Here is a 26609-nt window from a genome sequence, read left to right on the forward strand (position 1 = left end):
GTCCCAAAACTTACAGTTTTAGTTCGACAACAGATTCCAGTGTTGCTGCAAGTCTAGATAAATCTGTTCTTAAGGTGAGTATCTTCTTTAGGTAACAAAAACCTCTTTGGTTTTCCAAGTACTCTTTTAGCAGAGTAAATATGTCTACAGCTCTTCTGGAATGTTATGTTATGCAGATAACCTACATTCATGTACTGAATGTTGACTGTCTTTGAGTTTGGTATTTTTCCGATTTTAAAGAGTGCTTTAAGAAGTAGGGGTATACGAACAGGGCAGGTAGACATCTATATTTTTAAAGTAACAATTTTTAAGAGTTATGTTCAGGCTGCTGCTGCTGCTGTATTCTTCTTCCTGTCAGAGGAAGAATACGTATTTTCCGCAACCTCGGAAACAACCAAAGCTTGGTTTGTGTTTTAGCAGTGTTAAAAATACTAACATTACTATATGACTAAAATTGTTTTAAACCAGATAGGAAGGAGAGTGAGTATCACAGATATTTTGATGATCAGATTATTTTATGCCCGTTCTTATAACCAAAGGAGAAACGCCATGTTCTTTCCAGTAGATTTTTGTTATTATTATTTCCTTGCAGCACTGAATTTTTTTATTTCCTTGCAGTACTAAATTTCCTTGAAGATGTAAGTGGGCCTTCTCTGTAACAGGGAAGGGACTCTTCTATTTCAAGTAAAAGGAAAAAGGGGAAAAAAAAGTGTCTCTTTCATAAGAAATGTTTACGGCACTGATGGAAAGCTGGAAGAGTTGAGGTTTGAATGGCAGAGATATTTCTGCATTCTTATTTGCTTAGCCGTAAAGAGCATTAATAAGTCATAAAAATTTGTAATGTTTTACCTTGTATCACCTGATTTTCTCTGTGCAGGTAATGATAAATGGTAATCTGGAGAAAAGGATTATTGATATAATCAATGACCATAAAAAACAAAATGATGACAAAGGAATGATTTCGAAAAGACTTACTGCTAAGAAGCTACAGGTAAGTTTAAAATGTTGTTCTTCAACTATTGTTCATTGTAGATAGACTGTTTGTTGTTTGAGCCATGTGTCATACTACACTTCTGCATGTGGTGGAAACCAGTGTAACGTGCTTTCTGGTAATTACATTAATGGTTAGTCAAGTAGGCTTATTAGGAAAGATACATCTTTATGCATTCAGTAGCTGAAGCTGGAGTCTTTGGACAGGGTAGAGGAATAGAACTTAATCTGAATGTTTTGTTTCCTGTTTTTCCTTAGAGCTGTAAAATGGTACATTTGTCATTCTAACTAGAAAATATGTTCTGTATGGAGGCTGAAATGGAGGTTTGTTTATCCATATCCATACGTATTTACAATTAAAATATTATAAGCTTTGTATGCAAAGTAGGATTTTTTTACTCAGCCTTCTGATATATTAATTTATACTGTTTACCTCCATTTAATACCAGTTATCTGCTGTGTGGGAAATAGTTTACAAGCCTGTGTAAGATTGTTAGGTTAAATCCTTGTATTTTATGACTTTATTTGTAGGATGTGTACATGGCTTTGCAAAGATTCTCTTTTAAGACTGAGCACATTGAAGAAGCAATGAAAAATACACTTTTATATGGTGGTGATCTTCACTCAGCGCTTGACTGGCTTTGTTTAAACCTTCCTGACGGTGAGTATGGTGACAGAGAACTGATTCCATTTTTTAACAGAAGAGTTAACAGGAGAGCATGGGAGTGCCTCATACTAGTAACTAAATATGTTGTTTCACGAAGTCATCAGCGTTCCTTACCTAGATTTGCTGCTGACTGGTTCTGGGATATTTTTGCAGTGTATAACGTCTCGTAGACCTCTCGTCCCTATTCTTAGAGGTTTGTGCAAGTCCACCAAGCAAATGCTGACTTATCTAAATGCTAAGACTAATTTTATTTCAGGCATGCAAGTTTTGTTTTATGTTCTTCTAACTGGCTCCCAAAACACTTTAAAAGATTTTCAGTAGTTATTATTGACTTACTCTGTTACACGTTTTTATTTTGAAGATTCCTTACCTGAGGGTTTTAGCCAGCAGTTTGAAGAACAACAACAGAAACCTAGAGCAAAATTCTGTTCTCCTGTGTCACAACATGAACATCCACCTCACTTAGTTGATAATAGGAAGAAAGAAAATGGCCCTGAAACAAAGGTAATCTGAGAAATTAGTTTGTATTTACTGGGGGGAAATTAAGTTTTCTAAAATACAGAATTTGCACTGACTTCCAATAATGATGGGAAAAACTTATGAAAATATGATGTGCTTGATAATTGTCACCCACATTGTTTTAACTTCAGTGGAATAGTCGTTTGAAGGAAACATCTTTTTCATGTGAATTCTGGAAGGCTCTTCGTAGTTTATTTTTTGTGGTAAAGCATAGCATAATTATCTTTTGGAATTAGTTCATTCTGTTCACTTACAAGATGGCACTCTTTACATGCTTGTGTGGATTTAGGTTTGCCTGTGTACTCACAGTGTTTTGATTCCTGTGATTATTCAATCTTAAACCTAGAAATTGAAAAGATTTCTTGCAAAGGTGTGCTTTTTCTTAGAGTAGTCATCATCATTCAAATGTTAAGATCTGTGTAAATACATTTTCAGATGTTTACCCAGGTTGGAGAAACATGCTCTGTGTTTTTATCTTGCATCATGTAACATAGTTCTTATAAAGAATCCTAAGCAATGGTTCCTAAATACTGACAGAGAAAAGCATTAGTGTTTCACTTGCTGTTATCATCACCTTTAATTTGTCTTCCTAGGAGACAAATTTGGGGAAAAAGAAAGAAGTGAGTATGAAGGAATGGATTTTGCAATATGCTGAGCAACAGAGTGATGAAGAAAAGAATGAGTCTGTGAAAGAGACAGATGAAGAAAAGTTTGACCCAGTAAGAATAGCACTTCATGGCAGTCTTCCAAAAACTATTATGTTGGTACATCTGCAGGTGATGGGTCTATTTGTTAAGAACTGGAGGTTGAATACTTCTTTATGTTGTCTGTTTTCACATGTGCAGCCTACTGAAGGGGAAGTGTTTTGAATGTTCTCCTTTCCTAAGTTGTTTCGCCTTTCCGTGGTTTTTTTTGTTTGTTTTTGGGGGAGTGGGGGTGGGGTTTTTTTTTTGTATTGGGTTCAAAATACTGAATGCATTGTGCTGGAAAGGAAGAATTCTTGAAACAGATTCAGGGCCTGTCAAATTCTGAGAGGTTTTGACCGTTAGTTATGTGAAAAATAATTGTTTCTACTTTCTGTAAGCTTGGTGTAAAGAACAAAGAAACCCCCACTGCTTCTGTTGTAAAGTTCATTAAAAGTGATAAGCGTACACTATTCAACTTGTCATTAACAATTCTGCTTGGAATAGAACGAGAGGTATATCCATCTGGCTACCAAGCTTTCAGAAGCAAAAGAACAAGCAAGCATCTCAAAGCAAGACAAGGACAAGCAAGGCCAGAAGGCAGCACAGGAGAAAATAAGAAGAATTCAGCAAGGTAGAGCTGTGCAAATTACCTACACTTTTATTTTGTGGCCTACGTATTTGCTAGGCAAGTAAGTCTCTGAGACTGAATTGATTTTATGCTAGTGTGTGAATTACAGGCTTTCATGTATCTATCCTTTCCACATGGATGAAATTCTAAAAATGCAGTAACATTTCACCACTTCTGATTTTGAGTGCTCAGTATGGGTTAATATAACTGAATATTTATTCTTTGAGAAGAAAAGATCAACAGCTGCTGAGCGTAAGTTGTATTGTCTTTCTGACAGAAATGGCAACGCTTGAAGAACATCCGGTATTTAATCCAGCTATAAAGATTTCAAACCAACAACAAAATGAAAAGAAAAAGTCTCCCCCACCTCAGCCCCAAGAAACCACCTTGAATTTGAGCTTGCTTGAAAAACCCGATGGTGCTGCAAAGGAAGACAGAGGTGTGTTGCAACTGGTTCAGTAGTGCCCTACGCATTTGTGGTATTAGTCCTTGTTTTTCTAGGTTGTACTGCATAGCTCTGCTGAGTCAGTAAGCTCTCACTGTGGGAAAGGCAGGTGGACTACCTCACTGACCAAGCTGACTTTAAAGGTTCTGTATTTGTTTTGGCAGATGATGTTGAAAGCTACTTTCATGTCTAAAATATGACTGTCACAGCTGATTTTTTTTTTTAAAATCATAATACTGGTTACTGTTTTCACTGTCACCTTGTCATCTTTTTAAACTATCTTCACTGTAAACTTCCAAATTATTACATTCCTTTCTAACAACTGAACTTTACTGAAAGTTCTTAATTACTGGGTGAACAAAGATGGCAAATAAAATAGAGTTAATTTCCTGCTTGATACTTTTGTGGGAAAAGCAGAAAATTGTCATATATCAGTACCAGTATTTCTGCAAAACATTTCAGAAAATTCTGCTCTCTAGTAAAAATATATTTGAAAAGAAGTTGGAAATATGGAATGGAGAATAAATTTTAGGAGACTTAAAATGTGTCTTTCTGCTCTTGTAGTGAAAAAGAAAGAACCACTAGATGTAAGAAATTTTGATTATAGTGCTCGAAGCTGGACTGGTAAATCTCCAAAACAATTTTTGATAGACTGGTGCAGGAAGAATTTTCCCAAGAGCCCAAATCCTGCTTTTGAAAAGGTTCCAGTTGGAAAGTATTGGAAATGTAGGTATGTATTTCTTGTAAACTTTACGTTTCCCTTTTGGTTCATTGAAAAATAAAATTGCTGACTGCTTCTCTCATGTCATGTTGACCCAGATTTACATGGATGTAGTGCATTTTAGCCCAAACTCTTTTGTTTTTTAGTCCACTAGCGAGGTATTTCACTGTAGATAGCTCTGCAAAAGTAATGCTTAGGCTAGACACTATCGCAAAACTAAGAGTCTAGGGAATGACCTCGTAAAGAAAGGATTATTTGTTAATTCTGTACTGCGGAATGAAAGATTCTGAGGCAAACCTGTGAGATAAAATTTGACAATTAACTTCTGTTGTTGTCATTTAAAGTAATATATTAAATCATAAGTTTAAAGCATATGAATGCCAAACCCCCTTTGGGATTGTTTGAAATAAGCTGGAAGTTGGAAATTTGTGTGAAAGGTACCACAAGTTTGTAACTGAAACAGTGCAGTATCAATGATTTTTAAATATGTTTTACAAAATGACTCTATAATATAGTGGTATAAAATAGAATATTGTCACCTATAAATGAAGTAGATGCAGCGTTGCAAATTAGTAATGCCTCTTGAAGGAAACAAGTAAAAGAATGTATGTTCTTGCTGAGATTAAAAGTTACCGATACTCTGTCCCCATAAGAATGTGAAAAACTTCACTGATACATATCTGTTAATCAGATATTTGCATCTCAGTAAATCAGTCATCTCAATCTATGCTAAATAGCCGAAAGCACACAAACAAATATTTAGTCCTTCTTCCAAAACAGTTAATCATAATGGTGATCATTATGCATATAAATACTTCTGCTTTGAAGACATCTGTTAAGAGAAAAATAAAAAGTCATAAATTCACCGCTGGAATCTGCTGCTAAAAAATTTCTGCTTTTCTGCTTTTTCCTGATTTTTTTTTTTTTTTAGTCAAACTTTGCTGTCTGTTTACAAAGTGTTATTGGGTAACATTAAGTTTGTTTAGCTTAGTTTCTCTGTTTGAATTTCACTCTTAAGTTTTAAGCAAACATTAGCAGATGTCCTGTGTGTGTGTATATATATATATATATATATGTAACAAAAATTAAGATAAACGTCTGTATGAATTTTTCTTTAAGGGTCAGGATTGCCAAATCGTCAGATGATGTAATGACAATGTGTCCTACAATCGTAACAGAAGATAGTATGCAAGCACAACACCTAGCTGCTACTCTGGCACTCTATCATTTAACCAAAGGACAAGTAAGATTTTCACCAATATTAATACTCTTAGCCTGGAAACTGCCTCTGCACTATTTTTTTTACAACAGCTGTAGTTAAACTCTAAAACCAGTTTAATGAAGTGTTTCCCATTAAATTATTTGTATTATATATTTGTTGGCTTTTATCTACAATCATGCACATGTGTTGCACAATAGGAGGAGGAAACTTTTTGACAGTAAAACTCTTCTTTGACTATTGTAAAAAAATGAAAGCCATTTGAAAATCAGAAGTGTACTGTTGACATCTATATTACTGTTTTCATATTTGCTGTATTTAGAAATAGCTCCTGATTTCATGTTTTGTCATATTTTTTGCCACTCAGGTTCACTTACACATAAAATGGGTAACTAACTAAAGTGACTAACTAAAATGTGTACTAACTGAAATAAATTATTTTTTCTCCTACTTGAAGTCAGTTCATCAGTTACTTCCTCCTACGTACCGAGATGTCTGGCTAGAATGGAGGGATATTGAAAAGAAAAAGGAAGAAGAAAACAAGATAGAAACTAACAAACCTCGTGATAACTTTATTGCTAGATTATTAAACAAACTTAAACAACAACAACAGCTACAATCTGAAAACCAGCCAAAAGTGTCTGAGGATCCTGAAGATTCCTGGGAAAACTTGGTTTCTGATGAGGACTTCAGCAGTCTCTCCCTTGAGAACTCAGAGCCAGATAATTTGGAACCTTCCAGGATTTTGTTCAAAAAGCTGCAAAGTTCCGCCAGATACCAGAGGCTTCTGAAAGAGAGACAGGAATTACCTGTGTTTAAGCACAGATATTCAATTGTAGAAACTCTTAAAAAACATCGAGTAGTTGTTGTGGCTGGTGAAACAGGCAGTGGGAAGAGTACCCAGGTGCCGCATTTCTTGTTAGAAGACTTGTTACTAGATGAAGGATCAAATAAATGTAATATTGTTTGCACACAACCCCGAAGAATCTCAGCAGTGAGTCTGGCAACCAGGGTTTGTGAAGAGCTAGGCTGTGAATCAGGACCAGGAGGAAAAGTAAGATATGTCTGAATTCCTTTTTATAGACTTGGTCAAATACAGGGGGCTGGATTATTGATACAAAGTGAAAACATTAGTTCTTACACGATCAAATAGTTATATGTTATTTTCTCTTGAAAAGGACTTCTTGCTCTGTCAACTCTTTCCAAATTATCACCTGTGAACCTATGTGTATCCATATATGACTTTTAAAGTCTTTAGAGGGCGATTCAGAGCAGGAGTGTTTGGCTGGAAGGGACCTTTAAAGGTCATCTAGTCCAACCTCCCTGCAGCGAGCAGGGACATCTTCAACTAGATCAGGTTGCTTAGAGCCTCATCCAACCTGTATGTGCGGATGAGGCTTCTCCCAGCTCTCTGGGCAGCTTGTGCCAGTGTCTCAGTGGGGATGATCAAACACTGGAGCGGATTTCTCAGAAACTATGGAATCTCTGTCACTGGGGATGGAGAAGACTCTTCTGAGCAATCCAATCTGGCCTTGAGAGAAGCCTCTTTCAACATAAGGTATTTTGCTATTTAAAGAAAATTAAGGTCCTGTATGTTTTGTGATGGTCTATTTGTGCTAAATTACTTTTATTTGAGGCCTGTAAACAACCTTGAAAAGAGTATTGAGTTTACCAGCTCATTGCTACTTTGGCGAAACTTAGTTGTAATTTCAGTGCATTTTCCCTTTCTTGTTAAAGGAAACCACATGTATGAAAAACAGCACGGTAGTCATTCACCATACTGTTCAGTTAGTAACTTGTGCAGTGTCTGAATCTAACAGTGCTTGAATTCCACTTCGTTTTTATTATCTCTAGCTTGTATGCTACTTTTAATTTATTCCTGTATTTTTAATATTATTTTTTTAAAAGAATTCCCTGTGTGGATATCAAATTCGTATGGAGTCAAGAACAGGAGAAGCCACCAGACTACTGTACTGCACAACAGGTGTCCTGCTTCGGAAGCTTCAAGAAGATGGTCTTCTTTCAAGTATATCTCATGTTATTGTAGATGAGGTTATCAACTCTTACTATTCTGCAGAAACTGTAGTTATTCTGGGCCTTGACTTGTAAACAAGCCTTACTATAGGTTTTTGGGTTTATTTTCTAATTCTAGGTACATGAAAGAAGTGTCCAGTCTGATTTCTTGCTAGTTATTCTGAAGGAGATCTTGCATAAGCGTTCAGACCTGCATCTGATTTTGATGAGTGCCACTGTAGACAGTGAGAAGTTTTCTAGCTATTTCTCACACTGTCCCATTTTAAGGATATCTGGAAGGAGTTACCCTGTTGAGGTAGGTAAATGTTTCTTTGATTAGGGAAGACACTGTGAATGCCTATGTACAGTGTTCGGTTAGCATCTACAGGAAATACACCTATATCACTTTTTTCTTCCCAAAATACATATCTTAAATGTGTGTTTCAAGGGCTTGTAACCTTTTTCCTTTTTGAAAATATAAAATAGCTGCAGTACTTTGAAGTACAGGGTTGTCCAGTTTTTTTCTGGGGGATTTGTTATTGATTAAAATCAGTCCAGCAGATTTTTCTCTGTTCAGTCTAGGGAGAAAGGAAAGCATTAATAATTCTTCCCATCCCCCATGCAACTTTGTTATTACACTCTTATGCATGCTTCTTATGTTGTATAGGCTATGATAAAGGTGATCTTAGTGATCATATGGAGTGACCCGTTAGTAAACCTGTAGCAGCTCTGTTTAGGTTTTCAAAAATCATGAAAAAGAGTAAGCTGAAATTTTCAAGATCTATGACAATGTTAAAAGAGAAAGGTATGCCCTGTTCATCTTTGTATACAAGGCTTTAAAAACCAAAAAGGGTGTGATTAGTTTTTGACATGCTTTATATTTCTTTGAATTTTCACTAAAGATTTTCCACGTGGAAGATGTAATTGAAGCAACTGGCTATGTTCTGGAGAAAGACTCAGAATATTGTCAGAAGTTCTTGGAGGAGGAGGAGGAAGTAGGAGTAAATGTTACTAGTAAAGGAGGAAGCACTACAAAGTATCAGGTAAAACAGGCATTTCTAGTTTTGGCTTGGAATTTTATTGGGTTTTAATAATTTTATCATTTTAGTTTCTCTTATTAAATGTGATGGGATTTTATAATGTCAAATATTCTTTCAGTTGATAAGACAGGCACAGTGGAAACCAAATATCTAAATTAATGCTGCACCCTTAGATGTGTCTCTCCACTTCCTTGATTACCTGCCTTGATTTTGCTATATTTGATACTGAGTTATCTTCCACAGATTCCCAGCTTCAGACCTTTCAGCAGCAGCAGAGGAAAAACTTTAAGTTTTTTTTCCTCCAAAACAGTTCTCTTTAGTGAACCTAAGAGCAGAAGAGGCAAGGCCGTATCCTCCTTAGCTGAAAATCTCCAACAGTCCTCCGAATTGGCAAGCCGAATGAAATGATGTACATGAGATTCTTTTGTAGAGCTTTTTGATTTAACAGACTGTGGTTAGTCCTGTGGATATTCTGCAGTGAGAGCTGTGTGTGCTTTTGGATCAAAATTCTTGAAGGGAAGAATATATGAATGCCATCAGACTTTAGGCAACCTGAGCTGTTCATCTAGACTGTATATATTTTGGATAGATAACTGTCTGCTCTGACTTTGCTCTCTCAAAATCTCTGCAGAACCATTTAGCTTAGCATGATCAAAAGATGCCTGTGGTGAAAAACATGCTCTTGTGTGCTCTGCTCTAATGTTTTTTTGTCTAGATTGTTACCTCATACATCACAACAGCATCCTTTAGTTGGAGCCCAAGTACTCTCATGAGTGCTCCTACGTCTTTGTGATTTATTTTTGTTGAGCCTTCAGTGCGGAAGGATACCTGGTGGCAGGCTTTTTTAATGCATTGATTTGCCATGTAATAATTTACGTTAGTGGCACTTACATACTTATCATAAGGCTGCTATGTTACCTGTAAGGTGTTTGTAAATAATTTAAATGTCTGTGTGTTCTGCTAACTCTCCCTTCCCATCTCCCACTGCTCCAGAGCACTACAGGAGCTGCCGCCTAATTCACTCGTAATTTTTGTTGGAGCAATTGTTTAAGGAGGGCGAGACAGGGAAGAGGAAAAGGGGAGACTTGTTTCTTACACCCTGTGTCAGGTCCTGTTCAGGAGTGGAGGGGACAAGTGACTTGGATTCATAATTACCCAGTGTAGCGGACAGCAGTGAGACGAGTTTCAAGGTCCATACACAAACATTTATTAATGTGTCAAAATGTATGGATTGGACTCATGATAAGTGGTTTTAGTTAAATGACACATTAAGGGCAGACCATGTACTACAACTTAATGATAACCAGGAAAAGACTAGGTATGCAACAAACTACAGCAAGCTGCATGTTACTTAGTGATAACAAGGAAGAAGGACATATAACAACTTCTAATAGGCAGTATTATACTTAATGATTACAAGACGGAAACCAAGTATAAACTGAGCAAGCAATATAAGTCTTGCATTACTCAACGAGAAAGGAGAAAGGGAAAGACAGAGAGGAAAGAGGTGGGGAGACAGAGAGACAGAGATCACCAGTCCAAGTTCCTACATTGGCCTGCGAACGAGTGTTTAAGGATGCCATCATCTTTTCTTCTCTTCCTGCGCTTTTCTTCTTGGTGGCTTCATCTCAGTCTACATGCTTCTCCCTCATGGCTTCTCTCTTGCAGCTTCTCCACCTTTCTGCTTTTTCCCACCTCAGTTTATGCACACTTTTTCTATATGTGGACATATAGTATGTCCAGTACAGAAGCAGGGTATTTCGTTATGTACAACCATATACAATTGCCTTATCTCCATGGGATATATGCTATGAGGCAAGGCCATGCTGCCTTCGCAGGACTCCTTCCTTCATGTGTGACTGCCTCAAGGCTGTTTGAGGCATCTGTTTCCTTCTACCCTCTACCACATTCCATTGCCATTTATCAGTTTGTCACACAGGACCAGCAACCAGTCTTGTTTTTGACCAAGCTGGGGATTTGTAAAAATGCCAAGAAATGTTTAAGGCAAACATTCAGCATCTGTCCGCTACACCCCAAAATAGGAGTTTTGAAAGAGGAGTAGCCACTGTGCTACCAGTTTTGGGCTGATAATAGACCTGGGAACTGGTTTCATTTGTTAGACAGACTGTATAGTACTGCTTGCACAGACTTGAATTTTTTGCCTTTGGGGTGGTTGCCTTTTTTGTGTTGGATTTTGGGGTTTTTTTGTTTGTTTGTTTTGTTTTCGTTTGGAAATTTCATTTAACAGTTGTAGATACTTATACACAGATTATGTAGGTGGCTGTGATTTAATTGAACTCAGGGTGATCCTGGTGGGAAGTTAGCCAATAAAATATCTCATCTCAATTTCTCTTTTAAGAAACCTAAATTAAGTGAATGACAAATTGTCCTTCTGCTCTCTTACATTTTTCTAAACCACTAAGAATATTGTTATTTTTTTCCTGCTTTTGTATTTTAGGAGCATGTCCCAATCCAGTCTGCATCTGGTATTGATTTGGCTCCTTACTATGCGAAGTATAGCAGTCGTACACAGCAGGCTATCTTCTATATGAACCCTTACAAGATCAACCTTGAACTTATTTTGGAGTTGCTTGCTTACTTAGGTATAGTTAACTTCTTAAACAGTTTGTGTATTTGGGGCTCTCCTTTGGACTTACTTTACAGTACATTCTACTGATAATGAAGTACTTCATTCTTATATGAAACATCCTAAAAATCATGTACTGCAGGGCCCAGAATTAATTCCTATTCTCAGGTGAAACTATTTGCAAATTCTTGTTTGTTTTAACTGTGTGTCTGCACTGTAACTTTCCAGATAGAAGTCCGCAGTTTAAGAACATTGAAGGTGCTGTACTGATCTTTTTACCAGGCCTTGCCCATATCCAACAGCTGTATGATCTTATTTCAACTGATAGAAGATTTAACTTGCGTGACAGGTAATGCAGGTATTTTCTACAAAGTTCATAGTTTAATATGTTAGGGGTTTAAGGTCTGCTATTCTTTAAAAGGGAAACTGATAGTTATAACTCTGAGCTATTTGTGCTACAAATGTATCATCTAAAAAAAATGATACAAGCAAAAATGACAGGTGCTTAGGAATGGTACAGTAATAACTTTTGATTTATTTTTTTTTCCAGCAAACTTGATCACAAGATACTTGACTTGATACAGCTTCTCTGCTACTTAGGTTATGGAAGCTGCCATACCTGGAATTACAGCTTTCTGTAGCTTACTATTTACATGGAGACCAAGTGAAATGGCGTAGGGTTGTAGTTACAGATAGTTGTAAAATCTGGGTTTTTAGGTCACTAGAAGTTAGCAACATGATGACGTAAAAAGAATATTTGCGGTCGAATTCTAAGGTCTGTAGGTGGACTGAGATGTCAAGGTCTAGCAGAGAAGAAAAGTAGTAATCTGTCTCACCTCTGAATGCCTTTATTACTAAGGCTGAAATTCGAATGTGTATATAATTGTGTGCAAATTTACAGCAATGGTCTTTCTCTTGGAAGCACAACCTTGGGTTCGTGGACACCTTGTTCCCTTTTTCGGAAGGTATTGCGGAGGATTAACCTAGAGTTCTGCAGTGGTAGTGTTTTTCCTGCGTTATTACCAAATGGGAGAAGAGCCCTATGAATGGTGTCATGCTTCCTTGGTATTGTAATAAAACAGTGAAGCCAACTACCATACCTCATCGTACTAAGTTTAACTCTGCCATGCATCCGTTCTAGTTACTTTCTCCAAACTGTCGTCATTATTCTCATCTCAATTTTTTTACTGTATCTTGGTTTGTTAAGTGTATATTCATTAGTATAATTTCTTGTTCTAGGCACAGGTTGATAGCTTTACATTCTGTTCTTTCAACTCAAGATCAAGCAGCTGCATTCACAATACCTCCTCTTGGTATTAGAAAGGTATGTTATAATTAGAAAGGCAAAGTTCACCACTAGAATTGAAAACTTTTCTGTGGATGCAACTCTGATTTTCTTTAAAATCATCATACGGAATTAAACAGCAACCAGTTGTTCCTGGAATTGTCTTGCTGCAAAGAAATAATTCCTCTGGTTTTTGGTGCTCTGTAACAAACGGAAACTAGCATGCTGTGAAAACCTCAACAGTAATCAGACAGATTTTTAAACCTAATATTTTTCTTATAGCTTCTTTAATTGTTTCTTTCCTGTATTTTAACAATTGTTAACCAGTAACTGTAACTTTGTCTAGGGCAATAGTATTTTTCTTACTGCCAAACTATTTAATAAAAGTTGATCAGTGTTGGCAAGCATGAGCAAGTAATTTTGATGGATTATAAAATTGAATGCGAAATTCACATTTAACTTTTGATTTCTTAGTAATTGTGGAAGACTAAACTATTTTCCAAGTCATGTAGCTTTTTAGTGCTCTGTCAGATTATTTAAGAAAACATTTTTTGCTAAAAATAGTTTAATGAAACTTATTCTGTAATACTTACTAAAAGGATAAAAACTGTTTAGACATTCCGTAATTATTTTATGTTATGTTACTTTTCAGATCGTTTTGGCAACCAATATAGCAGAGACAGGTATTACAATACCAGATGTTGTCTTTGTAATTGATACTGGGAGAACAAAAGAAAATAGGTGAGAGTTTGATTTTTATTCAGTCATACTGTGCTTACTGTCAATATTTGGAGGTTAGTGCTGTAAGAATTTTGTAGTATTCTTATTGAACTACAGTTCTGGACAAAAATGGTGTAGTGAGCTCATTGAACATCTTGCAATTTAGGTGCAAGTTTGCAATGAATCTTCGGATTCTCAGTGTGAAGAACAACAAGAGGAGTTGTTCATAGGAGTTTGGAGAATCATGATTAAGCACTGGTTTAAGAAAAAAGTAAATAGTTTTTATACTATCTGAGTTTTTAGAAGTTACTTTTTTACCATTTTAATTGTGAAAAGCCCTACCAAATGTGTTACAAGCTTTGTGAATTGCTAGGGAAAAAAATCTTCAAAACATCTTCATTAAAATTCAATGAAATGTCTGAGCTTCTATGATGTACAGTTACTCCTCAGTTATGTTTTCTAAACTGTTTATAATATTTTTCAGATTAATACTACTTAGATACATTTTCAATATGTTGGTATTCAAGTATACATAAAAACTTTAATTCTGCAACCTGATTGTGCACTTGCTTTACAATTTTTAAGGTATCATGAAAGTAGTCAGATGAGTTCTCTGGAGGAGACCTTTGTTAGTAAAGCTAGTGCTCTGCAGCGCCAAGGAAGAGCTGGACGTGTTAGGGATGGATTCTGCTTCCGAATGTACACGAGAGACAGGTATTGTAAACTTAGCAAGATATTGTAAATCACCTTTGTCTTTTTTTTCTGCGCAAAACCAAGAAGTCATGTTGAAATTCACTTTAATTGTTGCAAACTGGAAAGATTAAGCTAAAAAAAAAATTTTGAATGCTATATGAGTAAAGTCTTGTAGTACTTGTTTAATGATTTTTTAAAAGTTTAATATTTTTGGTATCTCTAATGTAAGTGGTTTGAAAAACACTTTCATAATTGAAAGAAAAGTGCAGCACCAATGAATTGTAGAAGGTAGTATCTGTGATTCTGTGTTTTTATGATATTGCAGGTTTGAAAGTTTCATGGAGTATTCTGTTCCAGAAATACTGCGTGTGCCTTTGGAGGAATTATGCCTTCATATTATGGTATGGTTTTGGTTTTAAAATTACTGACCTTGTTAGCTGAAAATACTGTACGTGCCTTTGGAGGAATTAGACCTTCATACTATCGTGGTTTTGGAATTGCTGACCTTACTGGCTAAAAAGATTTGCTAGGGCAACCCTAATCCAGTGTCCCACCACAATGTGGGTGGAGGGGAACACAGTGCCTGTGTGTTGGAAACTAGAGTGTGCTGCTGAGTGAGAATGGTGTAGTATGGTATTCAGTTTAGTTAAATAGCCTTCAGACAGATTTCTGCTTAAGGTAGCAATTCCATTACTTCTCTCACCATCCTGAGCAAGTAGGTTGTGCATGGGAAAAGTAGCACCCTGGCGCATTAGTGCCAGGCTGACCTGCATCTCCTCAGGTTTGAGAGTCTCCTGCTCACCTGTAACCATTGGTAACACACTTCTCTGATCAGGGGTTGTGTCACATGAAGTCAGGCTGAGAGAGTTGTGTCTCTTCAACCTGGAGAAGGCTCTGGGGAGACCTTATAGTGACCTTGTAGTACCTGAAAGGGACCTACAGGAAAGCTGGGGAGGGACTGTTTACAAGGGTGGGTAGAGACAGAATGAGGGGAAATGGTTTTAAACTAGGGCAGGATAGATTTAAATTAGATATCAGGAAGAAATTACTATGAGGGTGGTGAAACACTGGCGCGAGTTGCCCAGAGAGGTGGTGGAGGCCCCATCCCTGGAGACATTCAACGTCAGGCTTGATGGGGCTCTGAGCAACCCTGTCTAAAGCTGTCTCTGCTCAGTGCCGGGGAGTTGGACTAGATGAGCTTTAAAGGTCCCATCCCTTCCAGCCCAATGCGTTCTGTGACTCTAAATCCTTCAAAGAAATTAATTTTATTTTTTAAGCTAATGTGGGGCAAGTCTGCATTCTGGGAACCAAGAGACAAGTTTAGATGAGAGAGAATGTGGGCTTTTGATTGCAAGAACAGCTTTCCAGTTTCCTCTGCAGTTACTGTAAAAGTTTGTTATGATGGATTTTTACATTAAAGTATATGAACATTTGCTCCACAGAAATGCAATCTTGGCTCTCCTGAAGATTTCCTTTCTAGAGCATTAGACCCACCACAGCAACAAGTAATTGGTAATGCAATGAACCTATTGAGGAAGATTGGGGCTTGTCTGGTAAACGAGCCCAAGCTGACTCCATTGGGCCAGCATCTTGCAGCCCTTCCTGTCAATGTAAAGATTGGCAAAATGCTGATATTTGGTGCTATATTTGGCTGCTTGGATCCTGTGGTGAGTAAAAAAAAAAAAAAAAAGAAAAAAAGTAAAAGAAATCTAAATGTAAAGTACAGAAAAGGTTAACTCTTTACAGTTACACATTTCTTGCAACACAGTATTTTGAAAAGGTGATGCAAGAAGTTAAGATGTTTCTTCTAAGGTGAGGGTGCCTGGACATCATGGAGGGAAACAACCTAAGTATTCTTTATGGTTGGTCTCAAGGTCTTTTCCAGTGTAGATGATTCCTTGTTTCTGAACTCCTACGTACTATTCACAAGGGAGTAGTCAGACTTAGTCTCTGGTTCTTTCTGTTCTGATCCCAGGGAGGATGTTATTTCCATAAAAAGACATCTTACACGTGGATTAGACCAATCTCAATTACCCCATGATCTGAAGGCTAAGGACATGCTGATGTAAAGTTACTGCAGTTTAATTGATGTGGTAACTTACTGCGTAAAGACTGTGGTGTAGTTTATACTTTCACCTACTCCATTTGATTTACTGCAAATTGGGAGGCAGCGTGGGTAGGTTAGTTGTTGAAAACTGGAAGTTAAAGTTCTTTGTTGTCTCAGTATCTCATGATAATGTGGTATAATCTAAAGCAGTTGTTTAATCTGACCTTTGGTGTATTGTATTGCGTATTGCTCTGTCATTTGACAAACCATTTTATGCGAGTTTTGAGATTTAGTATTTTTTTAATCAGATGCTATGTAAGCAATGTCTTTAATGTAGGTTCTGAATTTGATGCGAGAAATTCTTAGGGTCTTAAGTTTTCCTTGATGCTCAGAAGATAAAATACCATTAAATATTACTGTAAAAGAAAATGTAAAACTATTTGTATGATAAACCTGTAAACTTATCATGAAGTATTCTTAACTGATGTATACTTTACTAATTGCAGGCAACTCTGGCTGCAGTTATGACAGAGAAATCCCCATTTACTACACCAATTGGTCGAAAGGATGAAGCAGATCTTGCAAAATCCTCTCTAGCAATGGCAGTTTCAGACCATATGACAATCTACAATGCTTATCTGGGGTAAGTGGTAGTTCTGTCCTTAGAGCTAAATGCAGATAACACTTAAGTTACACAGTTCTGTAAAAAATCTTCTCTGGAGTTGCGTGCACCTGAAGTTCTTCTCTTCAGAATAACAATAGATTGCCAAATACTGTAGCACAAAGGGATAAGTTGTTTAGTACATTGTCTTTTAACTCCTTTTAATTATGCTTGTGCACACAGAGAGAGGTGTACTGTGTCTGTTTATCCTAGTGTTCCAAGTATTTTGTTTGCCGTCTGTGGTATGCTGACCTGCGTATTTTGTATTTGAGAAAGTACAAATCCGTGTGTTATAAAATGACATATGCATTTTTTTGTTTTTGGAATATTATCACTAAGTCTCAAAAACTACACCTGAATTTTGTTTCAACTGTGAAGATAGACAGAAATGTGTAATTTAATTTTAAAGCATTTAGAGATTTTTAGGGCAATTTTAGGGTTTTTTTTTTTAGTATCTGTCAAATTTGTTGCAGCAATGTTCTCCAGAGTGCTCTTGGACCAGCAGCGTTGATATTCTTTAATGCCACTTTTTTCTGGTTTTGAGTGGAGAGTGATGACCAAAACGCAGTATTGCCTTATAACTTACTAGAACTCTCATGTTGTTAAGCTCTTGATGTGATTCTTTTTGCTCTATTAAGAAAGATTTTTTTTTTCCTTAGGTGGAAGAGGGCTCGACAAGAAGGAGGGTATCGTGCTGAAATGACTTACTGCAGAAGAAATTTCCTTAATAGGACTTCACTGTTAACTCTGGAGGTAGACCAAAAAACTGTGCACTCAAAAGCTATTTTTTTAAAAATTCCTTCTGAAAATGCCATGCCCTTTTAAAAATAAGATATATCACAGTTAGTGTTTAGACAAGATAAAAACAAGAGGAATGCTAGGGACTGGTGAAATGCACACCCTCAGTCGTGGTACCTGTATCTATATTTGAGTTCTGATGCATGCACTTGGTTGGTGTATGGCTGTGCAGGCACTGCTATTGGGGGCCGTAGTCCGTACTTCCACCAGAGGTGCAGAACTTCCTGTTTAAAGTACTTTGTGTTATTCTTAATACATAAAAAAGATCTGTTAATAGTTAATTTGAAAGATAAGAAAAAAATTTTGTGAATAGCCTTTTATTTTTGTTGAGAAAATGTTTTAATTGTTTTTCCTATTTAAGTTTGGCTGACTGAGCTCTCCTAAGCAGAACTGAATCTTTTGATGTAAATGTACCTTTTTATTTTAACTACAGAGGAGAGATTTATCATTTACAGTACAAAGTTATCCTTTTTAGTACCATATATCTAGCCTATATTCCTGATAATGTTTTTCTCATAGAAACAGCACTATTTCCAAAGGGGCTGCAGAAAATACAAGTGTTTTTCTACTACAAGATTTTCCTCTGGAGAGCATGCATATTTGGGATGGAGTACTATTGCCTGCTGATGTAGTGAGGTGTGTGCCTTTTTAATTCAAGTTTTTCTAATACTAATTTCAGGATGTGAAGCAAGAACTCATAAGGGTGGTCAGAGCAGCAGGATTCACAGCACCTACAACGCAATGTGGATGGGATGCAAATGGAGCCACACAATCCCTTTCTCTCCATGAAATAGCTCTTCTTAAAGCTGTGTTGACTGCAGGGCTCTATGACAACGTTGGAAAAATAATATATACAAAATCTGTGGATATTACAGAGAAGTTAGCCTGCATGGTAGAAACTGCTCAGGGTAAAGCACAAGTGCACCCATCCTCTGTAAATCGAGACTTACAGACATATGGATGGCTCCTTTACCAGGAGAAGGTAAGTGAAAATAGCAAATGTAGCTGATAGTTTGTGTGAATGTGGAGTTATGCCTCTAATATCAAATAACATCCACCAGTGTAAAGTGTATCTGAATGTCTCACTCATCTTAAGAGTTTTTAGTGATCCTTAAGTCTGTAAAAATGAGTCAGCTAAGTGCTGAAGAAGAAGATAAGGCTGAACATCATTAACAGATCTGCTCATGGTGAAACTGGTGGCTGTAAAGAAAAGTACCTTTCTGTGTGTCATTTAACTTGATAGTATAATTGACTTCTTTAATACAGTGCTGTTGATTTTAGTGCCATCACTTTAATATGTAGTTTTACCACTTTAAAGTGTGCTTTTTGTACTCTTCTAAGCAAGCTCTAAAGTTTTGCAACACGGTACAGGCCTTACATGTCCCTAGTAATAACATGAAGTAGACAGTTCTGTAATTAACTGCTGACCTTCATAAGTGAGTTGCCTTTTTTTTTTTTTTTCCCTCTTTGTTCCTCTTTTTTCCCCTGTCACTTTCTTCCCCATCACAACTGAACACTGTCAGCTTTTTGCTAAATTCAAGCATTTGTATTTAATTACACTTCTGGTACAACAAGATGTTGACCACAGGTGCTTAATGGCCGCCTTTACTGTAGAGAAACAAGAAATTACATTAGACTTCTTAATGCATGCGAAGTAATGGTGGTTTTTTGGAAAACTCAAAATGTTTTGTGCCCCTGAGAACCCTGTAGTGTAAGGGCACGACAGCAGCTAGGGTAGGAGAGTTATTTGATGAACAGTGGAACAAACAAAGACTGCAGTTTTGTATGAAGATGCATTCTTTCCTTTCCTCTCACTATGGCACATTCCCATCTCATTCTGTCTTTATCTATGAGAGAATCTAAAGCCAGAAGTAGCTTATGCTGAGCCCAAAAGTTTGCTCGGTGTGTCTGCACATGGGGCCACATTTATAGAATCACAGAATCATAGAATGGCCTGGGCTGGAAGGGACCTTAGGGACCATCTAGTCCAACCTCCCTGTCATGAGTGTGTATATATTTGCATACATGGGTATAGATAGATTCACAAAGCAGCTGCTTCTAAGTATATGTGACAAAAGATGTTTACCTGCCTTTAATTTTAGTAGGTTTATTAATTTTGAATTACATCTCTGAACAGTGTTAAGCTAACACTGTCTTTATGTTTGAATCTTAATATGGCTTTGGCTAATTTTCTGGTAGTATATAAGCCTATCAATTTAAAGGTGATGTATTTTTTATAGTCTAGGACAAACAAATTGCCATAGAATGACTTGTGTGAATCTTAAAAGGAAAAAAGTATGTTTTTTGCTTTTTAAAGTAGCAATCATATTTGGTGTTGATATGTTTTGAGCTTTTGTTGTTATTATTAATGCTTGTGTTTGTTTATATGCAGGTGAGGTACACTAAGGTGTATTTGAGAGAGACTACTTTAATATCCCCCTTTCCCATTTTGCTTTTTGGTGGGGATATAGAAGTCCAGCACCGGGAGCGTCTCCTTACAGTTGATGGCTGGATCCATTTCCAGGTGTGTTGGGGTGGTAACTACCTTCTGTGGTTCCATGAGCTTTGTATTACGTAGTTGATGTCCAAGCTAATTTAGAACACTGTGTATGTGGAATGAAGAGAAGAGGGAGGAGGGAGGAAGAGAATTAGAAAAAATTATGGGAAATTTTATATACATATAATGAAATCTTAGCAAATCACACTTGAAAGAGTAGGTTTGTAATATGGGGCTTGTAACAAAGCAGTTCCCTCACCATGAAGAAAGATGTTCTTTCAGCAAAGATACCGAAAATGGTTAGAGACTGAACCTTGTTTTGTAGAGCTAGTACTGAAAGCAGATGAGCGTGATACTTTATAGTACCCTTTCATACAGTCTTATAATTGTGTAAGTATGTATTTGTGTTTAAAATACTAATTATTTTTCTTTACAGTCCAAACAGAATTATTTGGGAAAGACAAAAAGCCAGGTGGAAAATACCTATTTGTTTGGATTTGGAGTATTTGGGATTTTTGTGTGTCTTTCTTTTTTATTCTTTTCAGGTGAAAATTTTATTTGGGAATGGGAAAACTGAGTGCATTTTCTTAGTCTATTTTAATGCAAACAAAATTAAAGCAGGTGACGTGCCAAAATCTTCTGTATTTCTGTTAAATGGCTAACACTGGCTTTTGCTAGCCTGACAGCTACTTGGTTACAATTTTCTGTGCTCCTATAGGCCTGTGTTGCACTTGAGGACGACTGTGAGCTATGAAACAGTTTTTTGAATTCCGCTGATGGAAGCAAGCAGCTGTCGTAATTGAATTCACTGGTTATCATGGTTATGGAATTTTGAAAAGCAGCTTCGTTGTGGATCTGATAGAGAATATTTTACGGTCCCTGGGTGGCTATAGGTTGTGTGGTTGCTGGAGCAGTTACATCTTGTAGTGTGTTTCAGAATTCCTTTTATTTACTGAGATGCTAAGCAGGGTATGTTGTATTTTGTGCTTTTCCCATAATAGCTGCTTATTGTACCACAGGCAGTATATAGATGAAATAAAGACTGGAATAGGAAGGGAGGGATAAGTTGAAAGATTCCTGAAAAAAAAAAGATCCGGCTTTAGAAATCCAACATCCTAGCAAGATTTAGAAGAGGTTTGTGATTGCTTTCTCAGGAGGCCAGGCAGACCTTCTGAAGAGGAAACATGTATGTATTTTATTTCAAGTGCAAATTAATGTGTACTTTTATACCTTGGGAAAAATGCAATTAGAGCAAATAAGATATTGGAGATTAATAATTTCGCCATCTACTAGTTAATAATGACATGTGTGGGAGCATGTTCTGAGTTACTCTTTGAGGCTGCTGTTCTTTAGGCTGTGATGCTACAAACCACACATGATTGAAGGTGAGGGCATATTTTAAGCTCAGTCATTTCATGAGTACACTGTCCATATGCTTAAAATTGTGTATATGCATCACATTTGCAGGAATCTGATTATAAACTTATGTCTATATATAAAGTAATATTTTAATCTGTATTTTTATATAAACTATCTGAGTAATGCAAGTATTTTTCTCTGTTCTTTATAGGCTCCTGTAAAAATAGCAGTAATTTTCAAACAGCTGAGAGTTCTCATTGAGTCTGTTTTAAGGAAGAAGCTTGAAAACCCTAAAATGTCACTTGAAGGTAACTTACTGCATTTTTTACTTTATTATTTGTTAAATGGACTTTCTAGCACATCCGAGGAAGCTATAGTACACTGCATCCTCACCCAGGAGGGTTAGTGTGAGTTTATTATCATTCCATTGTCTTAAGAGACATCCAGAAAGTTATTACTAATCCTATATGTATTATGTGGCTCCCCACAGGTGTATTAAGATCCGCACAACTGCTGGTTTAAAGGCTTCTGTGATAGCACCATTTAAGGTAGCGATAGTAATGATGAGGTATGCATCTCAGAACAGAAGACTGTGTGTAATGGACCTCAGGCATGGTTGAATTTTAAGTGTTGTGCAAGCACTGTTGCAACTTAAGTTAGCGATGGGGAACTGTATATTGGCCCCCAAAGTAGTGAACAGGTGAGCACAATGTAAACTCTGAACACTAGAGGATGGAGAGGAAGAGGAAAGGGAGTTCCCATAAGCTAATGTATCTGTAGTTAACCCATCACTTTCTCAGTCTCTTTGAAATACTGAAATGGTTATGGCCAGCTCAGTGAGTAATTTTATAAACTTCTTAACGGTGTACTGTGGATATACTGCTTGTCGTTTTGCTTCACAGATGGGAATCACTTGTCTTGCTTTAGAGTCTAGCATAGCCTATAACATTAAGATTTTAAGTTACTGAGAGCTAGACTTGTCTTCTGATTTTCCTGGCTTTTTGGGAATCAATTTTTAAGCTCATTTTTTTTTCTGCTGTGTTTGTTTTCTTTCCTAGATGACAAGGTCTTACACATAATCAAAGAACTGATAAAAACAGAGAATGGTAACTGAAACCAGAAGTCAGTAACAAACCAGAGCTTCTGTAATGGCACAGGAAACAGGCACTCCAACTTTAATGGAAAGTATTTAAATGCTTAGTGTGGTTGATACTGGCCATTATATGGAAAGACTGCATGATTTTGCATAGTATTTAACTTTCTCTGTATAATTTTTTTAAAATGAGCATTGAATATGTTTAGCCTTTACAATACATTTGGTGCCAATTGTCTGACTGAATGAATGATGGACGGAAGCAGTTTGTTTTCAATATAGAAGTGGCTATGACCAATTTTTTTGTTTGTTTTTGGTGTTCAATGGAGTAATCGTGCCGTCACTGCTGATGCAGACTTTAGTAATGATTAAAAGTTGGGTCCTAAGTCTCAGTTGACTAGAAATCAATTAGATATGCACAAACAGAAGACAGGGAACATAATAACCTACCACTTAAGATGATGGGTAAAAAACAGAGTAGATTTAGGGAGAAAGCATAAGTTAATTTACCACCACCATTTACAAAGAAGGATAATGAGAGAAGGGGAATGGGAGGAGGGTGGGGGCAGGGAGGGGAACAGCGGCAGGGGGGAGGTGTGCAGTCCATCTGGCCTTACTTCTCATCCATAGCAGCTCCTTGAGAAAGAGGGCTCCTTGCACTGTCTCCTTCATGGCATGTGGTGTCCACCTCATGGGAGACAATCCTCTTCCTCCTCGTGAGTCCATTCCATCAGGGCTGTGGTTCGCTTTGGATGCATCCCCTGCTGATGCTTGATCTCTCTCCCCTCTCACATGGGGCTCTGCACATACCGCCACATCCTGGTTGTTGTCACTATCATCAATCCCCTCAGTTCACAGGCAGTCATCTTCCTGACATGTCACTCACCATGAGATTCCAAGGAAAGGTTCTGCTCCAGCACCTTTCTCCCCGTTTTTCAGCTCTGGCACTCTTCCTCCTCATTTTTCTTCTTAGTAGTGCAGTCCTTTGTTTTCCTCTCACCTCCTCCTCTTCCAGCAGAAAAAACTCCCCAACACAAAGACAGGACAGATCAAGAACCAAAAGAGACAGAGAACAGTGGGGTCACCTCTTAAATACCTTGATGGCAGAGGCGCTGATTGACCTGGCCCTGGCCAGAGGCAGGTCCGACTCCTACCTCGAGGTGGAGGGGGTTTTGCAAAAGCCATACCCCACAACTCTCCCCCCATTTCCCAAAACCCTGCCAGACTCAAACCCGTAACAGGGTATTACCCTCGAAATCAAAGGAGTCCTGCCTCCAGCCAGATGGAGGGGAGGCACAACTGAGTTTATTGGACTGTGTGGATTCATTGGCCTGACACATTAGAACGTGAACGTATAAACCCCTGACAAACACCAGTGCACAATGCATCCTAATGCCATCAGATTATATAGTTTATTACTAGTTTTGGAGTGATGGAGGGATCTCAAGAACTGTCTGTAGTGGAGGCCAAAATGAGCCTTACTGGGAATCTGGGGGAAAAGCACCTGTCATGGGTTAGGGCTGGGCCAGCTGCTAAATGCAGACAGATGCTCTCTAACCCCCTCTCCCTCCCCAAATGGGAAGCCCCCCCCCAAAACAGGAAGGAAAAAGGAATGAGGCAGAGAGACTTACAGGATAAAGGAGAAAAACTAGAACAGCTTTAATGAAACAATAATGGAAATAATAGTGAAGTAATAAAAACAAAGAACTATATATAAGCCCCAGGGATGGAAACACAGCCCTATCATCTGCCATAGACTGATCCATCCTTCCCTTGAGAAGGGTGGAGCACTGAAACACTTGAAATGCATTAATGACATCATTATATGGGTTAACACAGCAGATGAAGTTTTTGAGAAAGGTAAGAAAATAATCAAGATTCTTTTAAATGCCTGTTTTGCTATAAAAAGAAGCAAGGTCAAGGGACCTACATGAGATATCCAATGTTGGGGAGTTAAATGGCAAGATGGGCATTGACAGATTCCTCTTGACTTGAATAACAAAGTACCAGCTGTGTCCCCACCAACTAACAAAAAAGTAAACGCAAGCCTTCTTAGGTGTCATGAGTTTGCAGAGAATGTGTATTCCTAGTTACAGTCAGATTGTGAGATCTCTCTGTGAAGTCATCCAAGAGAAAAGCAGTTTTAATCCAGCCCTGCACAACAACAGGCATTTGAACAAATCAAATGAGATTGTACAAGCAGTAGCCCTTGGTCCAGTCTGAAAAAGACAAGGTATTAAAAATCTACTCTACACCACAGCCAGGGACAATGGTCCTAACTGAAGCTTTTAGCAGAAGGCACAAGGAGAGAGTTAGTGTCAACCCCTAGAACTTGGGAGCCAAGAATACAAAGACCAACTATACTCCAACTGAAAAAGAAATATTGGCTCCATACAATGGAGTTACACCTGCTTTGAAGGTTGTTGGTACAGAAGCACAGCTCCTGGTACCACAATTACCAGTCGTAGGCTGGATCCTTCCACACATCATGCGAGCAATTCTACATGGAGTTGCGTAATGGGTTGCATTAATCACACATTGAGCTTGAACAGGACATCCCAGTGATCCAGGAATCTTGGAAGTGATCAGAGATTGGCCACAAGCTAAACAGTTTGGAATGAAAACAGGAGACGTGGTAATGCATGATGAAGAAGCCCCAGCACATAATCAATTGCCAGATAATGAGAAGCAATATGCCCTATTTACTTAGGGATCTTGCCAACTTGTAGAAAATTGCTGAAGGTGGAAAGCTGGTGTGTGGAGTCTTGCACAACAAGTTGCAGAAGAAGCTCATGAAGAAGGTAAATTGAGTCAGTTTGCAGAGGTAGAAGCTGTCCAGCTGGCCTTGTACATTGCTGAATGAGAAAAGTGGTCAGTGCTTTATCTCTGTACTGACTCGTGAATGGCAGCAAATGCTCTCTGGGGCTGGTTAAAACAGTGGAAGCTAAATAACTGGCAGCACAGAGGTAAATCTGTTGGGGCTGCCACATGGTGTCAAAATACTGCTCTCTGGCTGTAGGAGAGAGATGAGCTGCGGGCAGCCTGGACATGAATGAGTTACAGCTGTGCCCCTGATGAAGATATTGACCTTGAGAGAGAACAGTAAGCAGGAAGAAGGAAGTAGATACCGCTGTGAGAGAGGAAAATGAGGATGCGGCTTGATATTTAGCAAAATATTGCCAAGCATGAGAAAAATATGCCAACCAATAAAAAGTAGAATAGAGGCGCGTGAAACAGGTATGCGAACCAAAGATAATGTAGCCTGGAGTGGGTGGACAGCATAATAAGTATAAAAGTATGTGTAAGTGCAATAAAGGATGCTGTTGCTGTATACCATCTGAAGTGTCAGTCTGAGTTCGCTGCAGCTGGCTAGAGAAACTACTTGTAAAGGTGCATCATGTAAATGCCCACATACCTAAAATTCCTGACACAGAGGAACATCAAGACAACCAGCAAGTGGGTCAGGCTGCTAAAGTGTTCCAAACAGACTTAGACTGGGAACATAGGGGTGAACTTTTTTTCACTTGGTGGACCCAGAATGCTTCAGGACATCAGGGAAGAAATTCAACATGCAAATGAGCTGGTGACCCAGAGGTGGATTTAACTATGGACACTGTCACACAGGTTATCCATGATTGTGAAACATGCACCTCAAGCAAGCAAGCTAACAGTTAAAACCCTTGTGATATAGAGGACAATGTTTAAAATGTAAATATGGGGAGGCCTGGCAGATTGATTGTATCACACTCCCTCAAACCTGCTAGGCTGAGCTCTATGTGCTTACAGTGGTGGAAGCAACCACTGGAGGACAGGAAACCTATCCTGTGCCTCATGCTGCTGCCCATAACACTGTTCTTGAAAAGCAGATCTTGCTGCAACATGGTGCTGTGGAAAGAATTAAGTCAGACAATGGGGACTCATTTCGAAAACATTCTCAATAG

At 37.9% G+C, this 26609-nt stretch overlaps 1 protein-coding gene across 1 annotated transcript; it reads left to right on the top strand.

Moving 5' to 3' along the window:
- On the top strand, nucleotides 1-26609 carry DHX29 (DEAH (Asp-Glu-Ala-His) box polypeptide 29; the record flags this gene model as incomplete). The annotated part of the gene is made up of 29 exons (XM_009874388.1): nucleotides 1-74; nucleotides 878-991; nucleotides 1522-1651; nucleotides 2019-2161; nucleotides 2770-2895; nucleotides 3367-3493; nucleotides 3768-3929; nucleotides 4500-4665; nucleotides 5776-5899; nucleotides 6333-6929; nucleotides 7784-7927; nucleotides 8028-8204; nucleotides 8791-8931; nucleotides 11387-11531; nucleotides 11744-11864; nucleotides 12755-12839; nucleotides 13453-13541; nucleotides 14106-14234; nucleotides 14539-14614; nucleotides 15656-15880; nucleotides 16767-16903; nucleotides 17581-17674; nucleotides 18399-18701; nucleotides 20112-20243; nucleotides 21787-21883; nucleotides 22634-22681; nucleotides 25221-25303; nucleotides 25398-25469; nucleotides 26433-26609. Coding segments are annotated over 29 exons (4238 nt in total), but the record flags the coding sequence as incomplete, so codon positions are not given.

The sequence above is a fragment of the Apaloderma vittatum genome, unplaced genomic scaffold (assembly GCF_000703405.1).
Source record: "Apaloderma vittatum isolate BGI_N311 unplaced genomic scaffold, ASM70340v1 scaffold19768, whole genome shotgun sequence".
Lineage (NCBI taxonomy): Eukaryota > Metazoa > Chordata > Aves > Trogoniformes > Trogonidae > Apaloderma > Apaloderma vittatum.